Here is a 20,440-nt window from a genome sequence, read left to right as displayed (position 1 = left end):
ACTGTATGTATCAAATATGATACACTACGTGTTAAGAGGATATTATAAACAAAATTTCATGAGTGCTGAAAGAAAGATGGTCACACTGTGTGTAGTTACATGATGAATATTTTATTTAACAACATTATAATAACTGGTTTGTACAGTACAAACAAAAAAGGCCGGGGTGCATCACTGTTGTTGCACAGAAAAATGTAAAAAAATAAAATAAAATAAAAAGCTAAATCACCAGCTTGGTCTATTTCCATCAAAACATATGATCAATATCACTTGGCTTCATTTTTGGCTGCCACTCAAAGACGATCCATAAAGATAATGGCTTTTTGAAACATGTCTAAAATAACACCCAGTCACTAACCACAGCACGGCCTTCAAGTTTCAGATGAACCTCGTTTATTGTTACTGAGTAAACCAGCGAGTTCTTTCTAACGTACTGGAAGCAACGGGAAGCTTTCTCACAAAGACACACATTTAATAACAGTGAGAGAGGCACAAACAGAATTACAGTACATGACACTCAAACATCTATTTACACATCAACAACACACGTTAGGACCAAACCGACGCCGGAAACACAAACAGAACAAAGATCACAGCAGCCAAAGTGAACTGTTGAGACCTGTTCCTTGGTGATAGATTCATATCTATGACGATGCATGAATATTACCAGAACTGCTGGTTTAAAACACAAAAGCTTTGACAGTTTATTGTGAAATTTTCAAGTGTAACAATATGGCTAAAAGTCCTAACCAAACTGAGCAGTGCTAAACACCTCTGAGTGTAATGTGACCAGGCACGTACAGCCGGTGGACAGTAAAGAGCAGGGACAGCAGTGTTAGTCTGTGAGTTGACTCTTACTCACAGGCAGATTGTGTACAATGTGCAAGGGTACTAGTTAACCAGTTAACATCCACCAGGTCTCAGGCGATCTAAATGATTAGGGCTGGGTTAATATCCACCACATTTCAGGGAGCTTTTGCTTACTTTACACCCAAAAAGGAAGCAGAAGAATAGACGAACTACAATCTAACACGGCCACCGGTGATCTGCTGGATGTTAAGAGCCAAAGAAGCAGAGTGAGAGATACAGTAATGACAATGTGCACCCCGAACTAAAAAGGAACCAAACACACATACAATGGCCAAAGTCAACATATAAATAGTACTCTATTAAAAAATACATATTTACAAATTAACAGCTATACTATCTTTGTACAGTAAGTGGAAGGTTTTGAGGGTTTTGGGTTCGTAGATGTGCATAAAGTAGCTGTTGGGAGCAGTGTGAGCCTGGGTCCATATATCTGTTTTAAATCCTTTCAAATACATTTGGGATGCACTGCAGTCAAAGCAGGGGTTGAATCAGGGCTGAGTTACCCCAAATCATTCAGGTTTTAAAGCCCTGTTGAAGAAGTTTTGCCAACTTTAACAAACAATATTCACTTTTCCACCACAGTTAGGATAAGAGGTTCTAAGTTTACAAAACAGCTGTGAAAATACAGGTAATTTTGAATATTAGATACTGCACAGTGCTGTAATATTTTTACAGCAGGAAACTGTTGTTGTAGATTACAGTAGGAATAACAGATTCATGCTTGCAAATATTAACTGGAATATTGTTACAGTGTTGTCGTGAAGATTGCAAAAATCCAATCTTTCCACATCAAAAGCAAGCTGTACGTTTTTAAACTCCATTTTAAACATTTTGCTCCACCCGTGACCTCAATGCTGAGAGCAGTGAACTCAAATCTTGGAGGTATCCTGTATCACAAAAGGCCAACAGGGCAGGCTGTGTAATAGAAAGAACTTTAAATATCAGACTCAGTGTTAGTGCCATTGAAGAAGCTGCGTGTGACTAAACAGGGTCGAGAGACTAAACACAACACTGAACACCACCGGCGAGGAGGAGCGTACCGCACCCCTCCCTCAATGCAAGCACAGTACATCACCCACAAATACAGCAATACACAACAAAGTCATGACTGCACAAACAATCCCCTCATTGCAAGAAATATTCCTCTCAATAAATCTCTCAAGTTCAACAGGTCTGCAAAGTTATATATTTCCACCATTTAAATGAGGCAGGTAGCATTGAAAGAAGTCGTGTCCACACAAATATTCTTCCAGCGTACAATAATTACAATAAATTCATAAATAAATACATAAATCAATAAATATATCCTCGTTGTGCAGCATGAGTGAAAATAGCTTTTTTCATGAAACTACAGGAATTCACGCAGTCACGACAGAATGTATAAAATATACTTTGTGTCACACATGTCTACACCACACACACTGCACACTGTTTGGAATACATAAATCTGTAATGGCTGATGGTGCTACTCTTCAGACAAAGCGTCACAATGTTGGCAGGATCTGGACCCAAGCACGTAAAGCCAGACTCACACCACACAGATGTGGTCTCATTTCTACAAATCGTGGTTGTTAATGTTCATTTTATTATTTGGGAATCACTATTAATGTATGAAATACACAAGACTGATTGTTGCTTATTAAGTCATTTAGTCTTACAGCTTTTGTAAGAATAAACAATTTTTATACTCTTACAGTGTTGCGTCAAAGGTTCGTTTTAGTGCATTTGGGCCATTCGAAGGATTTTTAAAGCATTTGAAGACATTCTTCATGTCACGTTAACAAATCTGATGCACGTATGGGAAAAATTAGCAGAAATGAGGAAAGATGAAGTTCATTTTGACCTGAAGGATGAAATAATTTAACGCACTTTCTCAGAGCGAGCTGAAATGCACTGGAGGTTACGTAACCTCGGTTCTCTGAGTGTTCCCGTAATCAAACAACAGAAAGAAAGCTTTAAAGAAGACTCCAGCATTCGGAGCACATATGTAATAAAGTCTGCTGGAAAAAAAAGGTTTTGCCCTCCAATCACTGGGTCCTGCATCCAGACCAGCTGCTTCCAGATGTTTTTTTGGTTTTTGTAGAATTAAAGCCCCAGTCAGTCCTTTGCAATTTCTGTATATAAATAAAAACAAAACCACATACAGTTCCATTTCAGAACGAAAACACAATACTAAAAAATGTCCACTATGTCATTTTCCCTTTGTGGAAAAAAGTATAATTTAAAATAAAAGCCCATGAACCATCACAGACAGCTGTGTCACCCGTTATCCTTACAGTATTAGCACTTCCCCCTTTAATGGTCTCTGCCCATTCTCAGCTCACTGAGAGTTTAGGATTTTTTATCTATTCTAACATCAGCTGTGACAGATATAAGTGTTCTGCAGGTAAATATAGTTTCGATTATTCTGTAGGTTAGACATAAAGCGCTATTGTGCTCAATGACTTCTACGTTGCTGATTTTGGCTCTATTGCTTGCGTTGCCGCTTCTCTGGTTAACAAGGTGCATTAATGCATCTAAATCTCTGAGCTACATTTTAGGTGATGGACACAGAGCTTATTGCAAACTCTGTGTCCCTCCTTGGGGCAAATCTGGAAAGCACTACAGTTCTTTGTTTGATTTCTAACTATATACTCTATACAAAAATCAGTTTCTAAGGTTATAAATACTATGATAATTTTCCCTTTAACAAAATAATATACATTGCACGCTACCCCACCGTAATCTACGTGTGTAAAATAATTAAAAGGGTTTTTGTTTACAGGACACAGTCCTAAAAATAATAAATCTTTGTATATATTCAGTGTCTATATAAACATTATATAGAATAATTATAACTTTAAATTCTCTGGTGAACGGGACATTTTTTGGAGTAAATTTGGGATTCATCACCAACTACATCAACTCTAAGATCAAAGATGAAGCAGAACACCTCTGCAATTGTCAGTTATTACTGAGGGTGGCGCCAAACTCCAAGTAAGCAAAGGCATACTAGATTACAGCTTTGGCCATCTTATGAGCTTTCAGAATTTCTACAGTTAGCGTGACCTGTGCGGCTGTTAAATCCCCGCCGTGAAGAGCCGATTTCAGGTTGTGTGTTCACCATTTCTTTGGCTTTGCTCTTCAGAGCTCTCTGTGAGCACTTAATGAAATGCTGAAAGCAGAAACTGCAATTATCCTTTCAGACCTGCGATTTGAGAACGTTTCCATATACATAATTGCAACAAAATTTACAATAATATACGAACTACAGCTAAAATATACACGGCACTATACTGCCCACTACGACACATGTCTAATATTTTAAACAGAAGTGTGTCAGTTTAAAAAAATGTGGATCATTGTTATTCTAACATCACTCAGGCCTGAACTCAAACACCTACACCCCTTCATAAAAGCGTCATCATTTCACCTTGACTGTTACCCGGCGCCTGCTTCAATTTTGTTTTACAGTGTGTCATCCGGAGACTCACTGCCGTGTTGAAAAAGAGTCACACTGTCAATGAGTGCAGTTGAATTCCTAGGAATGTATGTTTCTTTTCAAAGGAAGAGAGGATTTAAAAGAAGGAAGCGTGAGAACGTTCAGAAAACAAGAAGTCCAAAGTGCGATGATGAGAGCAGAAAGTAGGACCTTTCAAAGGTACAAACCCATGAACTCGTAACGCTATTGTTATCTAAGCCTGCTGTAAAATAAGCTTTAGTTCCAATTTAGAGTATGTCTAAAATTGCTGTGGCTCTTCCTTCGTTTATAACCTCTCTTATCCATTAAAACCTCATCTACACCTGCTCTACTTGCTCTCCTGTTTAGCTTCAAGAGGTGTGGTCTCAGCCACCGGAGATGGAGCTGCTGCTGGTGCCTCCACCAGTGGGACCTTCTCCTTCACAGGAGAGGCAGAAAGTGTCACAGCAGTGCTGGCACTGGCTGGAGGATCCTCGGTGGACGAGGAAGGAGGAGGTGCGGCACTACTAAAGCCACGAGCAATCTCATCGAAGGTCTTGCCTTTGGTCTCGGGCACTTTGATGAATGTGAAGATGAAAAAGACGATCAGTAAGCCGGTGAAGATGAGGAACACCCACGGGCCCAACCACCCCTGAGGAGAGGAGAGAGCAGAGTCAGAATGATCTACAGCAAAATAAACCACAAGAAAAAAACGATCACCTCTCCCTTACTTGAAGTGTGGGGAAGCTCATTCCAACCAGGAAGTTAGCCGTCCAATTACAGCAGCCAGCCAAAGCCATGGCTGCCGGGCGGGGCCCCTGGGAGAACAGCTCGGCCACAATGAACCATGGGATTGGACCGGGGCCCAGCTCAAACATAGCCACAAAAAGCATGACAGCCAAGATGGCCACGTAGCTCATACCAGGGATTTTATCCTGCACAGACAAAGAGAATGAGCTACTACTGCAGGATCACAAAGATTAGCTTATCTAACAGTTAGTGAGAGCATGCAATGGTGAATTATTTGCTTTTCAGTGGAACTAAGTATATTTATTTGCTCCTTAATTATTTATTATTTTGTTTTTAAATTTTTTCCTACGTTTCCACATCTTTATACAAACCACTGACTGAAAATGGCAAGGGACAAAAATACAGAAAAAAGTAATAATATTAAATAGAATAATTAACCAATTAATTGCTTTTAAATATGTAAATGCTATGGGAAATAACTGATGGAAATACTGCATCGGCCATTCAATATAGCAACAAAACCAAACAGCTGATGTTGCATTTACTTTTGTTTTGGCTGTGGAGAGAATCAATCACATCCTTGTTCTTACTCCGTCTCTGTATTGCTCTCTGACGTCACCAAACTCACCAGCAGGAGGGACACAGTCATAAGCAGAGCGCTAACCGCCATCCCACCCAGTCCCAGGAGGTGCAGAGTCCTGCGCCCTGCTTTCTCCACTAGGAACAACTGTAGGACAGGGACATTGTGAGTGACGTGTGCTTCCCAGCGCACACAAACGCATACCAAGATGAAGAAGACACACGGCGGCGTCACTCACAGAAACAATGGTGAAGATGGTGTTGACGACGCCGGCTCCGATGGTGGCGTAGATCGGCTTCTGCACACCGGCTGAGGAAAAGATCCCAGTGGAGTAATAAAACACCTGAGTGAGGTAGAGAGGATGGAAGTGAGAATATGAGGGATGTAATATTACCTCATTTATAACAGTATCAAAATAAATAATGCATATTTTATTTTCCCGCTGACCTCCATCTTTTATAAACCAATTTTTCTATAGGATCCTTCTGGGAGCTGCCAACAGCGAGAATATAACAGCCCAACCTACCCAACATCCAGGAATAATAGCTACACACAGTTTTATAGCATGACGTTGCTTATAAGACATTTTTTAGTCAAATAACAACCTTTAGAGGACTTTTAGCCAATATTTTTTTCAAATTAACTAAAAGATCCAGACATGTAATAACAAATGCTCAGAGCGCTAAACTGCCCTCCATCTGTGACTCTGACCTGTGGTTTGAGCGATACCTTCTAGCACTGCTGTTATTTTTATTTTTATAACGTATATTTATCAGTTTTATTATATAGATTTTTTTTTAAAATGAAGGGCACAGGAAGAGCTAAAAATAAACATTAAGCTTCCATCCATCCAAGTCAGGGCCACCAGGGAGGCTGGAGCCCATCCCAGCACTGTCACAGGTTGCACAGAGGCAGGCAATCACTCTTGTTTATATTCACAACACAGCCAAATTCACCAATTAGCTTAATGCCATGGATGTCTATGGAAGGAAGTCAGAGTATCCGAAGTAATCCCACACAGGGATAGGGAGAACAAGCTTCTTTCTGTGAGCTGACAGCACTAACCACCGCAAAGCTGCACCAAAAACAGACAATAAAACCCATTAAACTTACAGCGTTAATTCCTGACAGCTGCTGGGAGAGCTGCAGCATGACGGCGATGAAGAGGGGCTGTCGGTACGCTGCCGTGCGGAACAGTTCAGCGATGGTTACTTTCTTCTCCTTGGCCATCTTGGCGCTCTCCTCCTTCATCTCCTGCAGATCTTTGCTCACATCCTCAGAGCCACGCAGACGCACAAGCACTGCGGACAGAACAGAGACAGGTTTTGTTCACCTTTACAGATGCAAAAGACAAAAAAACAAAACAGCAACAACAAGAAGATGTAGACATTCAAGAGTAACATGCTGGAACAACAACTTACAGCTATCGGACAGAATTCACCACAGTTCATGTGCAGATTAATTTTCATGGATGTTTATCACACATCAAACTCAGGACAGGCTCCTGGAATCCATGAACTGCATTTTAAAATGAGCTATAATCTTATAATGGCCACCAGCAGGCACTACACAGCAGGATTCACACAGGCTGAGTTCAAAGTCTTTTCCGACATAATGTCAGAGTTTGTTTATTTAAAAAAGACAATCTGCATATTTATTCCTTCACAAAAGATTGTGAGTTATAGCAGCTTTGTTTATCGTAACCTTTATTCATAACATCAGGACACATTGCTAAATTTTGCTTTCTGTAGAGAATCTGCAGTCACTAAACAGTCACAGTAACTGTGTTTGTTTATCTTATGGAGGCATGAAGGAGAAGTGGGTCAGGGCCTCAGAGTCAAACCAAACAGGCCACATGTTGAACAGATGCCAAAACCTTCTGTCTGTTCAAGGACTCTCTGATCACGCTCGACCTTCCTCCTGACTCCGCTGATCCCACCTCTGTGTATCTGTAACGAATCGCTCTCCTTCTCACTGCTTCTGTCGCTGTAATGCTGCAGTGCTGTAGTAACTGCTGAGTCGTTCCAACATTATTACATGAAGACACTGTGTTAGTCAATGGGACCATCTCAAGGTGGTCTTTAGCAGTAATGCTGGTGCTAATAGAATACATATTATAGTGTTATAGGTGCCGTGGGGATAGAGACAATAAAGCTAACAACAGTGAATGACTGAAGTTACGTTTCTATTGGTGGTAGTTTAATTTAGTTTATTGAAATCCTTATTATCCCCATTAGTAGCAGTTATACAGTAATAGTAGCATTTACAAGACTATACTTGGTATGTGTTGTGCTTCATATATTTTAAGGTAAAGTGATTAATTTATTAGTAGACAGTTTCTTTGCTCTTACTTTGAAAGGCCAGCCACTGCTAATGAGCTAGCTCTTGCTAGCTCAGCGTGTTGTGATGGTTTTGAATATAAGTTTGCTAACTCCAGTCTCTTTTCTTCTACTGCAGCTTCCATTCTGCTCTGGGCTTCTACTGTGAGGTGGTGCGCCATTCTAATCAGAAGCTAAAAAAAGGTGGTGCTACTGTGACCTCACTGAGGCTTCAGAGGAGAGAGAAACACCACCACCAGGTGCAATCCAAGATGTTGGAGTCCATCCATGCACAGCAGCAGGAAATGCAGTAATGTTGTGTGTCATTGCAGTATATTTATAGATGTATTATTGTGTACCGTTGCGTGCCTCCTCTTCCTGTTTGAGGTTGATGAGCAGGAAGCGGGGGCTCTCGGGACAGAAAGGCAGCAGGATGCATTGCAGGACAGCGGGGGCCACAGTCAGGGCCAGCAGCAGAGGCCACAGGTTGTCTGAACCCAGCAGAGCTTCCAGACCAAAGATCTAGACATCAGGGGACACAGAAAAAGGGTAAAACTGATAAAAACAATAAAACTCAATCAGTTTGAATGCTTACTGTGTATCCTAGCTGATATCCTCTTGTAGATACTACTATGTAGTAAGACAAGACTAAAGAATATCTTGTTTTAAATTCATGCATAACTTTCATATTTCACGGCCTCACAGTTCCTCCACCCCTTCCTGACTCTGGTTCTCCTGGAGGTTTCTCCCTGTTAAAAGGGAGTTTTTCCTTCCCACTGTCACCAGGGGGCTTCCTCATAGTGGGCCATCTAATTGTTGGGGTTTTCGCTGATTTATTGTAGACTCTTTACCTTACAATATAAAGCACCTTGAGGTAACTGTTGTTGTAAATTTGGCGCAATATAAATAAAATTGAATTGAAGTAGAATCACTGTAGTGATCACTTTGGGCGGCTTTTGATCTTTGCTTTGTCACGTTGGCTTTTTTTCATTTGTAAAAACTAAAAGAAAGATGGTTTGTCCTCATTAGGAATGACATTTGTCTTAGCGTGTGGGACTGTATCCTAAGGTTTCTGTTGTTAAATTGTAATTAAGTGAACTTTAACTTTCTGGAAAAGTGTAATGCATTGTAATGCATTTCTTTTCTTGAGTAACGACCACAGCGATGATAATTATCCATATTAATTAATAATGAATTAACTCCTATAACTCAAAGACTTCTTGATACAAACTAGGTTTAGCTCAGATGCCTGAAATGAACCTAATATACATGTCTTCTGAGCTTTGACTTAATAAACTTTCAATTCAACTACATTTGATTAAATAGCACCAATTTACAAGAGCAGTCACCTCGAGGCACTTAATATTGTAAAGTAAAACCCCTGCAGCATTAAACAATCAGATCCGTGCAAAGCTTACTCCAGCAAATTACATTAATTTCCTAAAGCAGTCAAGCAGTCACACATCTCTAGTGTGCAGTTTTTAGTAGAGCTGCTGACCTGAGCGATCAGGATGCCCACAACCACGCCGAGCTGGTGCAGAGTGCCGAAAGCTCCGCGGAGCGGCGTTGGTGACACCTCGCCAACATACATGGGAGTCAGGCCAGTAAAAAGGCCACAGAAAAGGCCAATGACCAGACGCCCAGCGATCACCATCTCGTAGGAGGAACAGATGGTGGAGAAGCCCATAAGGAGGCCGCCGATCACTGCCAGAGAGTTCACCAGGATCATGGAGCGACGCCTGAGGATGAGGAGGTTGAGGAAAGAATATGAATGTTAATGATTAAAAAAACAAAAAAATGTACAAAAAAACTCCACAACTTGATGCTAAAACGTTTGACAAAGGAAAACTAACATTTTCAACCAAACTCCAGGGAGGAAAATTAAAGCTAATGTAGAAGCCCCAAAGACTGAAACTCCTGGAATGACGTCTCAAGGCTGGTTCCAAAAGTATCCATAGATTTCCATGTTAAAAGGCTTAACTTTAGACGAAATAAAAACAAAAAACAGTTTAAATACAGTTTAGGTTATATGGACACCATCTTTTCATTTTGCTAGCCAACACTAGCATTAGCTGTGTGTTAACTTCCCAGTAACTTCACATGGTGACTGGCAGCAGACTCACCACAAATAAACAATTTAGAAGGAAATGGAGAAATAAAGGAACAACTCTGGGGAACGTTAGAGCAGAGCAGCGAACTCAGGACAGACACGCTTCATGAGATCCATTAACAGTAATGGGCTGTGATGGTTCAGCTGTACCGAACAGGAAATGCACAGAGCCAATGTAGTGAAAAACACTGCTGTGACTTAATGTCCACAAAACTGCTCTAAAAGTAAAAACAACAGTTCTTATAGAGAGGCTGTAACTAAAAGGTTTTTTGGCTAAAGATGGTGAAAGAAAATAAATCTTGCATGTTACCTATAATATTACACAACAGGATGAAGAAGGTTTCGTACCTGCCAAACCGGTTAGCTATGACACCAACACTAAAGGAGCCCACCATGCCGCCCACACTGAAGATGGAAACAGCAACGCTCCAGACAATGGTGCAAACACCAGGGTCGATTTCCTCGTTATATCGCTTATACCAGGTTACGTTGAAGAAAGATTTGAGTTTCTGTAGGCAAAGATGGATGCACAGACAGAGGATGAGAAAACAGATCAATTCACAGAACTGGCCAGACAGAAGAATAGACAGAACATTATAGTATTTGGTATTTTATGTGTTCAATAAACAAAAAAATAACTATATTTAAAACGAAGATAAAGTTAGAAAGTGAGAAAAGTGGGTAAATGGAGAGATCTGTTTCAACCAAAACAACTTTTTCAAAGAGGGTATTTTTGTTATTTATTCTTTCACATTAATAAAGCACTGACTTTTATCTCTTAGTTAAGTAAAATAAAAATCTCCCCCAAATTAACACAAACATTTTATAATTTAAGCCTTAATATAATTCTGATGTAAATTTGCTTCTCTGAAAACAAGCAAAATTAACCCTTTAAAGCCAAGCGCATCATATTTGATACATGTGTTTTTAAGACTTCTACATATTCAGTGTGACAAAAAATGATATAAATTGCATGACACATTTTTAATGACTAACTTGCAAATATATGTCTGATGTAGCAAATGTGATACAAATTAAAACTCATATATGCAGATTAAGATTTGAGAGATTTTTATATATTTTGTTTAAAGGTTCAACAAACACTCCATTATCCAAAAATTAATGCTTGAGAAATCAGATATTTGTATTTGCAATCTTTACAATAACTTATATCTCCTACAGTATGAAGCCTACATCACATTAGATTGCTAATATTCACCAACCATCTCTGGAGCATTGATGACTCCTGTGTTGTAACCAAACTGCAGAGAGCCGATGACGGCGGTGGCGAGGGAGAACAGGAGATAACCTGTGACCTGCTTGTCCTGGACGGAGAAAGAAGGGGAATGAAAGGAGGAAGAGGAGAAGGGAGAAGAAGAGGTATGACAAAGATATTGAATATGAAATTTGATATCATAATGGGATTTTAAATCATTGCAGGAGGCAGACAGATGCAATAAAATGCAGAAGCTGACGCCAGACAGGTCAGAGATGCAGCGTCACAGGAGCAGTGATAGCAGGAATCAAACGGTGAAGTCACTCGGGCTGCACGTAGAAGCACTCACATGTAGGGACACACACTTACTCGTCATCTTTGAACTCTAATTAACATACCTGCTGCTACCACAAATCACTGCTATTTATTCTTCAGAGGACGTTCTTAAGGTTAAAGGCAAATAGAAAAATCATGAAAAGATATACTCGAAACAATAATACACAAAAAACTCAAGTGCCTTCTGGGTAGAGCCATGGCTCTGTGATCAGCTGTTTTCCTGCTTGTGTTTGTCCTTCCTGAAGATAATCAACTGAATGCAGACGAAATTCAATCCTGAAGCCGTCATCTGGTCCTGCAACAGAACCGGGCCTCATAACACAATCTATTCATCTATTTAATGAAATTAGGGTGTGTGATAAAGGAGCCATCACTGTTGTTATTGCAATCAGATGTTCGTAAGCTTCAGTAACGCTGATAAGATATGATGAAGAGTTTTATCAGGGTGGGTTTGCTCTTTAAGTATCATGCTTCTGTTATTGCTTTTATTTCTAAACTGAAATAATGGCTTAATTAAGATTTACTTTTGCCACATTACCCTTATCTTAAGGATAAATAACATTCTTTCTTTTGCATTATTTGATTAGTTGTGTTCCATAAACCCAGACTCTGAAGGTCTGAAGCTACTCCTGGTTCTGGTTCCAAGCCTAGATGGGCATCCAGCGTAAAACCTAATCAAATATGTCGATCCCTCTGCTGTGGTGACCCGCTCAGCAGCTGAATGCGTTTTTTGAGTGATGATTCTACACGTGCAACTTTTGTCCCCATTATCATCAAAATTTAAGTTATAGCTTGCTCACTATTCATTTAGGTAAGCACTTAAAAATAACTGCCTGGAGGCATTTTCAGGTTGACTGGCAAGAGTTGCTTCTGGAAGGACTTTGGTACAACCAGGTGCAGGATATTTGTTCTGCTTGAAAAGTTAGATTCAATATTTGTGAGTCTGCTATATTTAGAGTGCAGATTGCCCTTCACTTTTCTTCATTGCCTTCTGCACAGTGCAATGACATTAAAATCATAATTGAAATACATTTAATATAATAAGCTTGCTATGGATTATGCTAAATCAACAGCACAATAAAGTGTGCAGGAAATAAAATCCCTGTAGCTTTTTCTCTCTCCCTCTGATTGGTCGTGTTTAACCAACACCCCTGAGACAAAAAAAATCCTGAGAAGTGCAGTGTACGCTAATAATATGTGACCTCGCCGTGATATTGTTGTACCAAGGGCAGCATATCACCTGAGGCCCATCGACATCTCTATGCGGCCTCAAAAACAGCAGTCAGTTCCGCCCCGTCAGCAGTGGGTCTCCTTATTACCGGCTGCATGGTGAATTACTAACATCAGCAGAAACAAAGACACAGTGGCCCAATTTCTGCTGCTGTGACCCAGTTTGACCTGAATCTCATGACTAGGATCAATTTCTCAAACATAAGTATAGAGTTCTTTGATAAAGTCGACCTTCATTGACCCTTGATTGTTAACAGGAGGGATTAAAACAACAGCGCCATCATGAAAACTGTGCTTTGAGATCCATGATAAGTAACTGTGATCTGTATAGGAGTCTAATGGGAGTGTAATGTAAAGAAATTTACTTGCTGGAATGTGTTAATAATCTGGCAGCGGCATTTGGTGTTGTCTGGAGATGTGAAAAGATAATTGATCTAAGTCAAGAAACAAGCTATTACAATAATCTAATCACAAAGGCACAAATGCAGGAACTCCAGTTCCATCAAAGAGACCACATGTTGCAATTTAGAAATGTTCCTCAAATGGGAAAAAAAGGAATGAAACACTGATTTTACATGCAAGTCAAAACCCAGAGAGGCATCAAATATAACACCAAGATTTCAGACACTGTGACTGAACAATAGGATGTAAGAGTTTGACTGAAATTAGAATATAAACCAGGAGGGGCTATGACCATGGCCTCAGCTTTGTTGGTGTGTAAGACAAGGTGAGAGTGTCAATCACTGATATGGGTTAAACATTGTAGTAAGCTTATATATATAGCCTTTGCAGGTGTTGACACTTGGACATTTGAATGTCATCAGCATATAATTGGAACAAAAAATAATTCAGAAAAAGATTTAATGATGACAGCTAAGGGAAGGAAGTAGAAAAATGTAATGGGCCTAGGACTGAACCTTGTGGAACCCCACAGGTTAGAGAAGCAGTGTTAGAGTAGAACTAAGAGAGACAGAACATAAGAGAAAACTCCCATCCAATACACAAGAAAAAAACAGTTAAATGCCGAGCCTAATGACTATTTCTATCGTTACAACGCCGTTACCGTTACTAACAAGAAAATGAGGTGCGGCCGCGTTACTATTTTTCAACAAACAGACGGTTGAAGCTGTGTTCAGCTTACCGCATCTTATATGGTGTTTTTTCCTGAACAGTTTCGTCACGTTTACTGTCTAAGGACAGCACTAGCAAGCACTCTCTGCTTATGAGCAAAAACCCCCCAAAAACAATAAAAAAACAAAACAAAAACCTTTCGTGTTGGTGGAAAAATGCACCATGTCGACCAATCAAAAAATGATATGGGAACATGACATTTGGTTGTTTAGGAAGAGGGGAAGTTTTAGGAGTGACGGTGAGAGAGAGAGAGAGAGAGAGAGAGAGAGAGAGAGAGAGAGAAATACTGCAGAAAAAAGAGAGAGAGAGAGAGTTTTGAGATGTGAGATATTTGTGACGTTTAGCGTGTTTGGAGTGTGTAGGTAATGTGTTGTGTTGTGTAGTTAGTGTGTAGTGTTGTGGATAGTTTTGTGTTGTGTGTCAGATCAATGAGGTGACTGCTGTCTCCAGGTAGAAACAGGAGTGATACACCTGCTGCTGGCAGACCTGCAAGTATCAGGCTGTGATGTTTATAGTGGACAGAAATTATTTTTTTAGAGTGGCACAAATAATTTGCGTGACATCTTATTGAAATCAGAACAGCTGATTGTTCTGTAAATAGTTTGAAATGGTTATTTTTAAAAAAAAGGGTAAAAGGTAAAAGGCTGCAAATAACTTGTGCATATGATTTTAAAATTGACAATTTATATTTGCATTTAAAGAAATATGATTCATTAAACATGTTTGTGGTTGTTACAGTAAAAAAAATATAACTTTTTCTACTGGGATTTTATGTTTTTTGTTTGATTTTAGATCAATTGTGTTAATACAGTATGTCAAAATGAAAACATGACTGTAAATTCAGACACGTGAGGTTGTGCTGAAAAGAATGATACCAAACAAGGCAAACAAATAGTTTTTAAAGGTGAAATGTAGAGGAAACATCAAAAGTAGTAAAACATGGCCAGTTATACCCTGGACCCCAGAGGGTTAAACTTTTTTTTTTTAAGTAACACAATAGTTACTTTTCAAGTAATTAATTACTTTTAGAACATTGTAACTCAGTTACTAACTCAGTTACTTTTTTGAAGAAGTAACTATAATTAATTACTTTTTCAAAGTAACTTGCCCAACACTGGTCAAGAGTATCAAAGACTGCACTTTGATCAAGTAAAACAATTAAAAAAGAATTGCCTGGATCCGAATAGCTTATTAAAAAGACGAGTCTCAGTCTGTCATGTTGCATGACAGGGATGTGAATGTACTTAAAACAACTGGTACCCTCATTTTTATTTCTTGAGATTAAATAAATCATAAAGTGCACTCTTTGGATATAAAGACTATTTTGCTTCTCCCGTCCTTAAGGATTTGTGTAAAATATAAAAATAATCAATAATCCTCTGAGACACCACAAACTAAAAGCCTCGACATCTCTCTGGGTGTGTCTGCTAATGGACATCAGAGCATTTGTCTGTATTTAATGGATGTTATGATATAAACAATCACCAAAAAAGATTATCTTTAAACTGCAATTAAAATTTTGAAAACTAGAAAATATCTGCAAACATGTGGCTGCCAAACAGTGGTGCTGCATGTTAAACCTGTGGAGTAAGGACCTTCAAGTGTTCATTTATTATTATTAGGCTCATATGACCTCAAAATCAACATAGAGGTTATATGACTGAACTGACTGATGAAGAAGAAGAAGAGAAGAAGAAATCAGTGGCTTGCACCAACTACAAGGGGTCAACCTAAACACTGTAACTGCTGTAAGGTGAGAAGATGGAGCCGTTTTACACAATTGTTATATAGTTACTGAAGGCTGTAATAAGTTTCTGTGAAAAAAAGAGTCAGAATTTGTGAGTGCAGCCCTCCTCACGTGTCTGAAATCATCAGCATCAGTTCAGCTGAAAGTTAATTAACCGAGACACAGAAAAAAGGCCTCCAGCATGACGTAGGAACAAAATGAAATTCAGAGTGTCTTAGCTGTAAACCGCTCTCCCATATCCTATGACACACCCACACACACACACACATTTCTTTCTACATTTGACCTCAGTTTCACCTTTGTCTTCCTCTCTGTCATCCTTTTCATCCTTTTTTTTTGTCAAGTCACAGTGACTCAGTAGAATTCGTCAGTCACCTGACAGCACCCAAAATATCTCAAATAGCGATCAATGAGAAGGTTAAATGTCTATACAGCTACATTTCAGCTACACTTTGACATCTGTGATCCAGAGGATTGTAACCTGTCCATCTACTGTGTCTGGGGGACACATTCTTTCTTCTAACTGCCGAAGCTCTTCTTGATTTTATGAATGAAACACTTTATGATTATATTTTGAATTATGAAGGTATATCCAACTGGATTTCAAGCATTTTATTCACATTACTGCAAACATTTGAAGGACTTAATGGTCCTTTTAAGAGAACCTGTTTCATGCAAGGGCGTGTCCAGGAAAAGGAGAGGGTGGTGCCAGCAGATTGGACCTTAATGTTGTCCCAATCCCACTGGACTGGACTATTCTGGACTATCTGCAACATTTAAGTGATGTAATCATTACTTAATCAATAATTATGGTCCACTAATATGCCACTTTGTCTGTGATTATTTGTGATGAGTACTTTTACTTAATTACTTCAAGTATATTTTCTAAAACACTCTCAGAAAAGCACTCTTAGACTACTCAGGTAGAAGTTAGATTTTTACTTAAGTAAACAACCTAAATCTTCTTTTACTACTTTGCTAATGACTCAATCAATATAAAACAATTAGCTTAATAATAGGACTCCTGCAGAGTTCCATATTTCATTTAATACCATTTGATTTAGTGCACATGTCTGTGCCTAAGCCTGGAAATTAGGATTTTCTAAACCAGTTTTCTACACTGTATAGTTCTGATAATATACTCTTCCAAGTCATTATTCTTGGTCTCCCACGTCTTAAAAAAACCCCTGGAAACACCTCTGGTTTCATGCAGACAAATGTAATAATCAAGCTCCTAAAAACACTCTAAACAGGAGAAGGACAAACTTGGTAGTAGCCTGTTGCACCAAACACATTTGCTGAACAGATGCTGTGTTACTATGGCAACCTGTCTCATGATAACAGCATCAGATCACACTGTTCCAGTGTGCAGAAATCCTCCCTGATACAGCAGAACACAGATTTAACAAACAGATATTTCTGTGTCGTTTATACAACCTACATGTCATTTAGTACAACTGTGTGTATCAGATGATCACATGACGCATACATTAGACCTCTGTGCTCATACTGCATCTTTTTTTTTTAACACAACGTGTGTACATTTAAACCTCCACCCCTTATTCCACTCCTCTGTCCATCCATCCAAGAACGCCCACAGCTCCCCCTCCTCCCTCCTTCATCTCCATGGCAACAGCCTGGAGGTGACACGTTTATTGACAGAGGCTGAAAGTAACCACTGTGCAGCAAACATGCGGCAGCGTCTCATTCACTAAAGTATCACTAATCCACAGCAGCGCTGCACGGAGGTGTGTGTGCATGCGTGCACACACACACACACACACACACACACACACACACACACACACACACACACACACACACACACACACACACACAGATACGATGAGTGCATCTGACCTACATCTGCGCTCAGCCAACCAGCTCATAGTCTCTGAAGACTGAATTGTTGAAGGTAACCAGGGAGCAGGGTTAATGTATTGATCTGTTCATTATGAAGGACTCAGGCTCTTCTGTGAGGGGAGAGTCTCACAGGTGTCAGGTGGTGTACTGACAAGCAGATTCATAATTTGTATGAACAGAGGAGGGTGGGGCAGAAGGAGGCCATCTGAGCAAGGCTATAATTGCTTCAGTGTGTAAGGTTAGTCATAAATATCTGAGTCACTAAACATTTAAAGACAAACAAATCCTGTGAAATTGGACCTTGTACTCACCACCAAATATCTGACGTCTTTTGTATCACCTACAGAAACAATTAAAAGGTTTTTGTTTCACTGGATATTTTTAGGAAACAATTCCCTCTTTTGTTTTAAGACATTTCCTTGTTAAATTACAATAAAGTACAACAACATCAGCCATTATTAAATCAGCACTATTATTAAATTGTTGTGACTGTAATCTTTGACAGAAGTTTCTTAATAAAAAAGACTTTTAAGATTCCTAATGTAATCTGCACAGTTTATAACTGTAAACATGTAACTGCATGTACCTTAATACTGTACAAAATGACTTTTAATTAATTGCTTGAAATTAATCTTTCCTCATTTTTTTCATGTGAAGATTTCAGATTACATTTAGAACAAAAAGTAGTTTTTTGAGTCAAATAAATGGAAACACGAGCTAAACTACTGGGAACCTGATGTTCTTCATATGTCACATACTTTCCACCATAGCATTGATTTTTGGGAGGAAATAAAATTGCTTTCTTATTTTTGTGTCAAATGTAGTGCCATGCTTTGTAACTAGAAAGCAAATCTTAAGGCTTCATTTATACTGCAAAAGGTTTCAACAAAATTCATTTAGCTTCAAACTGACATCTACTATGAAGGTTGTGTATCTCTGACAACCTGTTAGACTGTGACAACCAGAAAATATGTAAAAGTATCTGAATTTGAGGCAATTTATAGTCATGTTAACCTTTGGAAGCATATTTTCTTGTCCTCTCACCCTACATGTCTAATCTTTCTCTCATTAACCTAAAACAAACATACAGTAATAAAACTGAAAGTATAAAGTAGAATGAAATATGCATTAAGTCGCACAAAATCAGACACTGCTACTGAAATGACAGATAATACCAGAATGCACAAACATACACATGGTGCACATTTGATACCCATCTGCAGAGCTTTGCATGACTCAGAGAGCTCTCATGGCGCACATACTGGCTTATACCACCCACACAGCTTCACTTACACTCTATATAGAAAAAAAGGGAAAGTATTAAAAAGAAATCATTTAGTAGCAGTGACTATTCATCTGTTTTTCATCCAGTTCACTAAATGCAAACTGGAGCAGTAGGCCTGTTTTGTCCTACAACCGCTCTCTCTCTCTCTCTCTCTGAATGTGGGTCACACAGAATAAAGAATATTAAAATCTCTTGCCTGACTCTCCATCTTTTCAAGTCTGTCTGGGCGAACACCGGGCAAATTTTAGGATTTCCAAACTGCAGGATGGAGTCTGGAGCTGGGAGCTTCAGGTGGTGTTTAAAAGGCTTCGCAGGACCCGCCCGTCGGTGCTGAAAACTGCAGGAAAAGGAGGAAACCTCATTAGGCGCTGTCCGTGGTACCAAACCGACTCCATCAGGGAGGACACGACTACTCTCCCCTCATTTCCCATCAGAAACCGATCTCAAGTTATCCGTACCATGCTGCTATAATGCAGGTTTAAATGGAAAGAAAAAGTAGTTGAAATAATAAAGTTAACCTTTTTGTACTCGCGCGGCCTGATGCCGGTCAAAGTGGAGGTGTAGTAGATTATTCCCACCCCCTGCTTGCCCCCAAAGACCCTTAACCCGTGCACAAAGCGGACAAATAAAGGGTTCTCACCTGTCGTGACTGCCAGTCCGGACACAGGAGCTGCAGCGGTGGCTTTTTGCGGCAGTGCCTCCCTTCTTTTTTCATATAGGCTGTGCATACGGGAGCTGCGAGGGGAAGCGCACGTAGTTGTAGTCTGTTTGAAGCCAGCCTATGAGAAATGAGGACGCAGGGACGCCGTGAATGTGGCCGCGCCCCGTCAGAGTTTGACGTGCAGGATCTCATGACTCCTGCGCATCATCACCGCATCCCGTGAGGAGAGGCGGCGTCTATGTCCTATTATGGATACAGCCTTATTTCGGTTAGTTGGTCAGCTCAGTTAACGAAAAGACCAGGCGCATGCGCGGACGGAGTTTGCGTGAGCGAGTGTGGTGGGGGATGATAATGGTGAACCCTTCTTCCTCCCTGCTCCGTCCTGGTGTCCTCCTCGGCTTCCCATGATGCATCTCGCTGGTGACCTTGACAGAAGCCAGTGGACGACTGATGCTGCAGATGTTGATGCGAGGCGGGCAGTTGCCAGGGCAACAGGTCATGCAGTGCGGCACACAGGATATTCCAGCTGCAGAAACAACGCTGTGACTTTTGCACACTCACGAACATCCTCTCAGAATTTGTGAAGCACGAGCAGAGAAAAGCCACCAGTATGAGCTGGTGCTGAAATCACGCACGCACTGCAGTTCTATCACGCTCACGATTCGCGCGTGACAAAGATACAAACAAAAATCAGCTGACTCCCTGGAGGAGGTTTGTGTGGAACTATTATGCAATGAACGTAACACTTCTGTTCTGCCTCAGTGAATTTGTTTAAAAATAAATAAAAATCATTTGAGATTAAAATACAAAATAACCTTCTTTGCCTTTCGTTGTTTGACCTTAGCACATGTTTCCTGGCACGTTTTGTCTTAGCAGCCACAACCACTAAGAGCAGTGTTAACCG

General features: G+C 39.9%; 1 protein-coding gene across 2 annotated transcripts; it reads right to left on the bottom strand.

The window, feature by feature from the left end:
• Positions 1-1,581: 1,581 nt before the first annotated feature.
• slc2a3a (solute carrier family 2 member 3a) lies at positions 1,582-20,325 on the bottom strand. 2 transcript variants are annotated; one of them, XM_080863284.1, is made up of 11 exons: positions 19,516-20,325; positions 19,072-19,212; positions 11,291-11,392; positions 10,416-10,576; positions 9,456-9,696; positions 8,317-8,479; positions 6,753-6,940; positions 5,878-5,982; positions 5,688-5,786; positions 5,041-5,244; positions 1,582-4,961 (listed from the first exon to the last, which is right to left on the bottom strand). In XM_080863284.1, exons 2-11 carry the CDS (start codon positions 19,081-19,083, stop codon positions 4,659-4,661), a joined length of 1,578 nt encoding a protein of 525 aa, XP_080719410.1. In that variant the 5' UTR covers positions 19,084-19,212; positions 19,516-20,325; the 3' UTR covers positions 1,582-4,658. The 2 variants fall into 2 exon arrangements, with proteins under 2 accessions (XP_080719410.1, XP_080719411.1); XM_080863285.1 differs by lacking the exon at positions 19,516-20,325 and adding an exon at positions 19,394-19,479.
• Positions 20,326-20,440: the final 115 nt, after the last annotated feature.

This window comes from Rhamphochromis sp. 'chilingali' (assembly GCF_963969265.1).
Source record: "Rhamphochromis sp. 'chilingali' genome assembly, chromosome: 17".
In the NCBI taxonomy this organism is placed as follows: Eukaryota; Metazoa; Chordata; class Actinopteri; order Cichliformes; family Cichlidae; genus Rhamphochromis; species Rhamphochromis sp. 'chilingali'.
This window is presented reverse-complemented; position numbering and strand designations above follow the sequence as displayed.

Bases quoted from the DNA above. Each gene is read 5' to 3' on its own strand.
- slc2a3a (XM_080863284.1), bottom strand. The intron at 10,577-11,290 runs GTTGGTGAATAT...CTTTGCCTACAG, and splicing joins TCATCAATGCTCCAGAGATG to AAACTCAAATCTTTCTTCAA. The intron at 5,787-5,877 runs GTGAGTGACGCC...CCTGTCCTACAG, and splicing joins CCATCTTCACCATTGTTTCT to TTGTTCCTAGTGGAGAAAGC.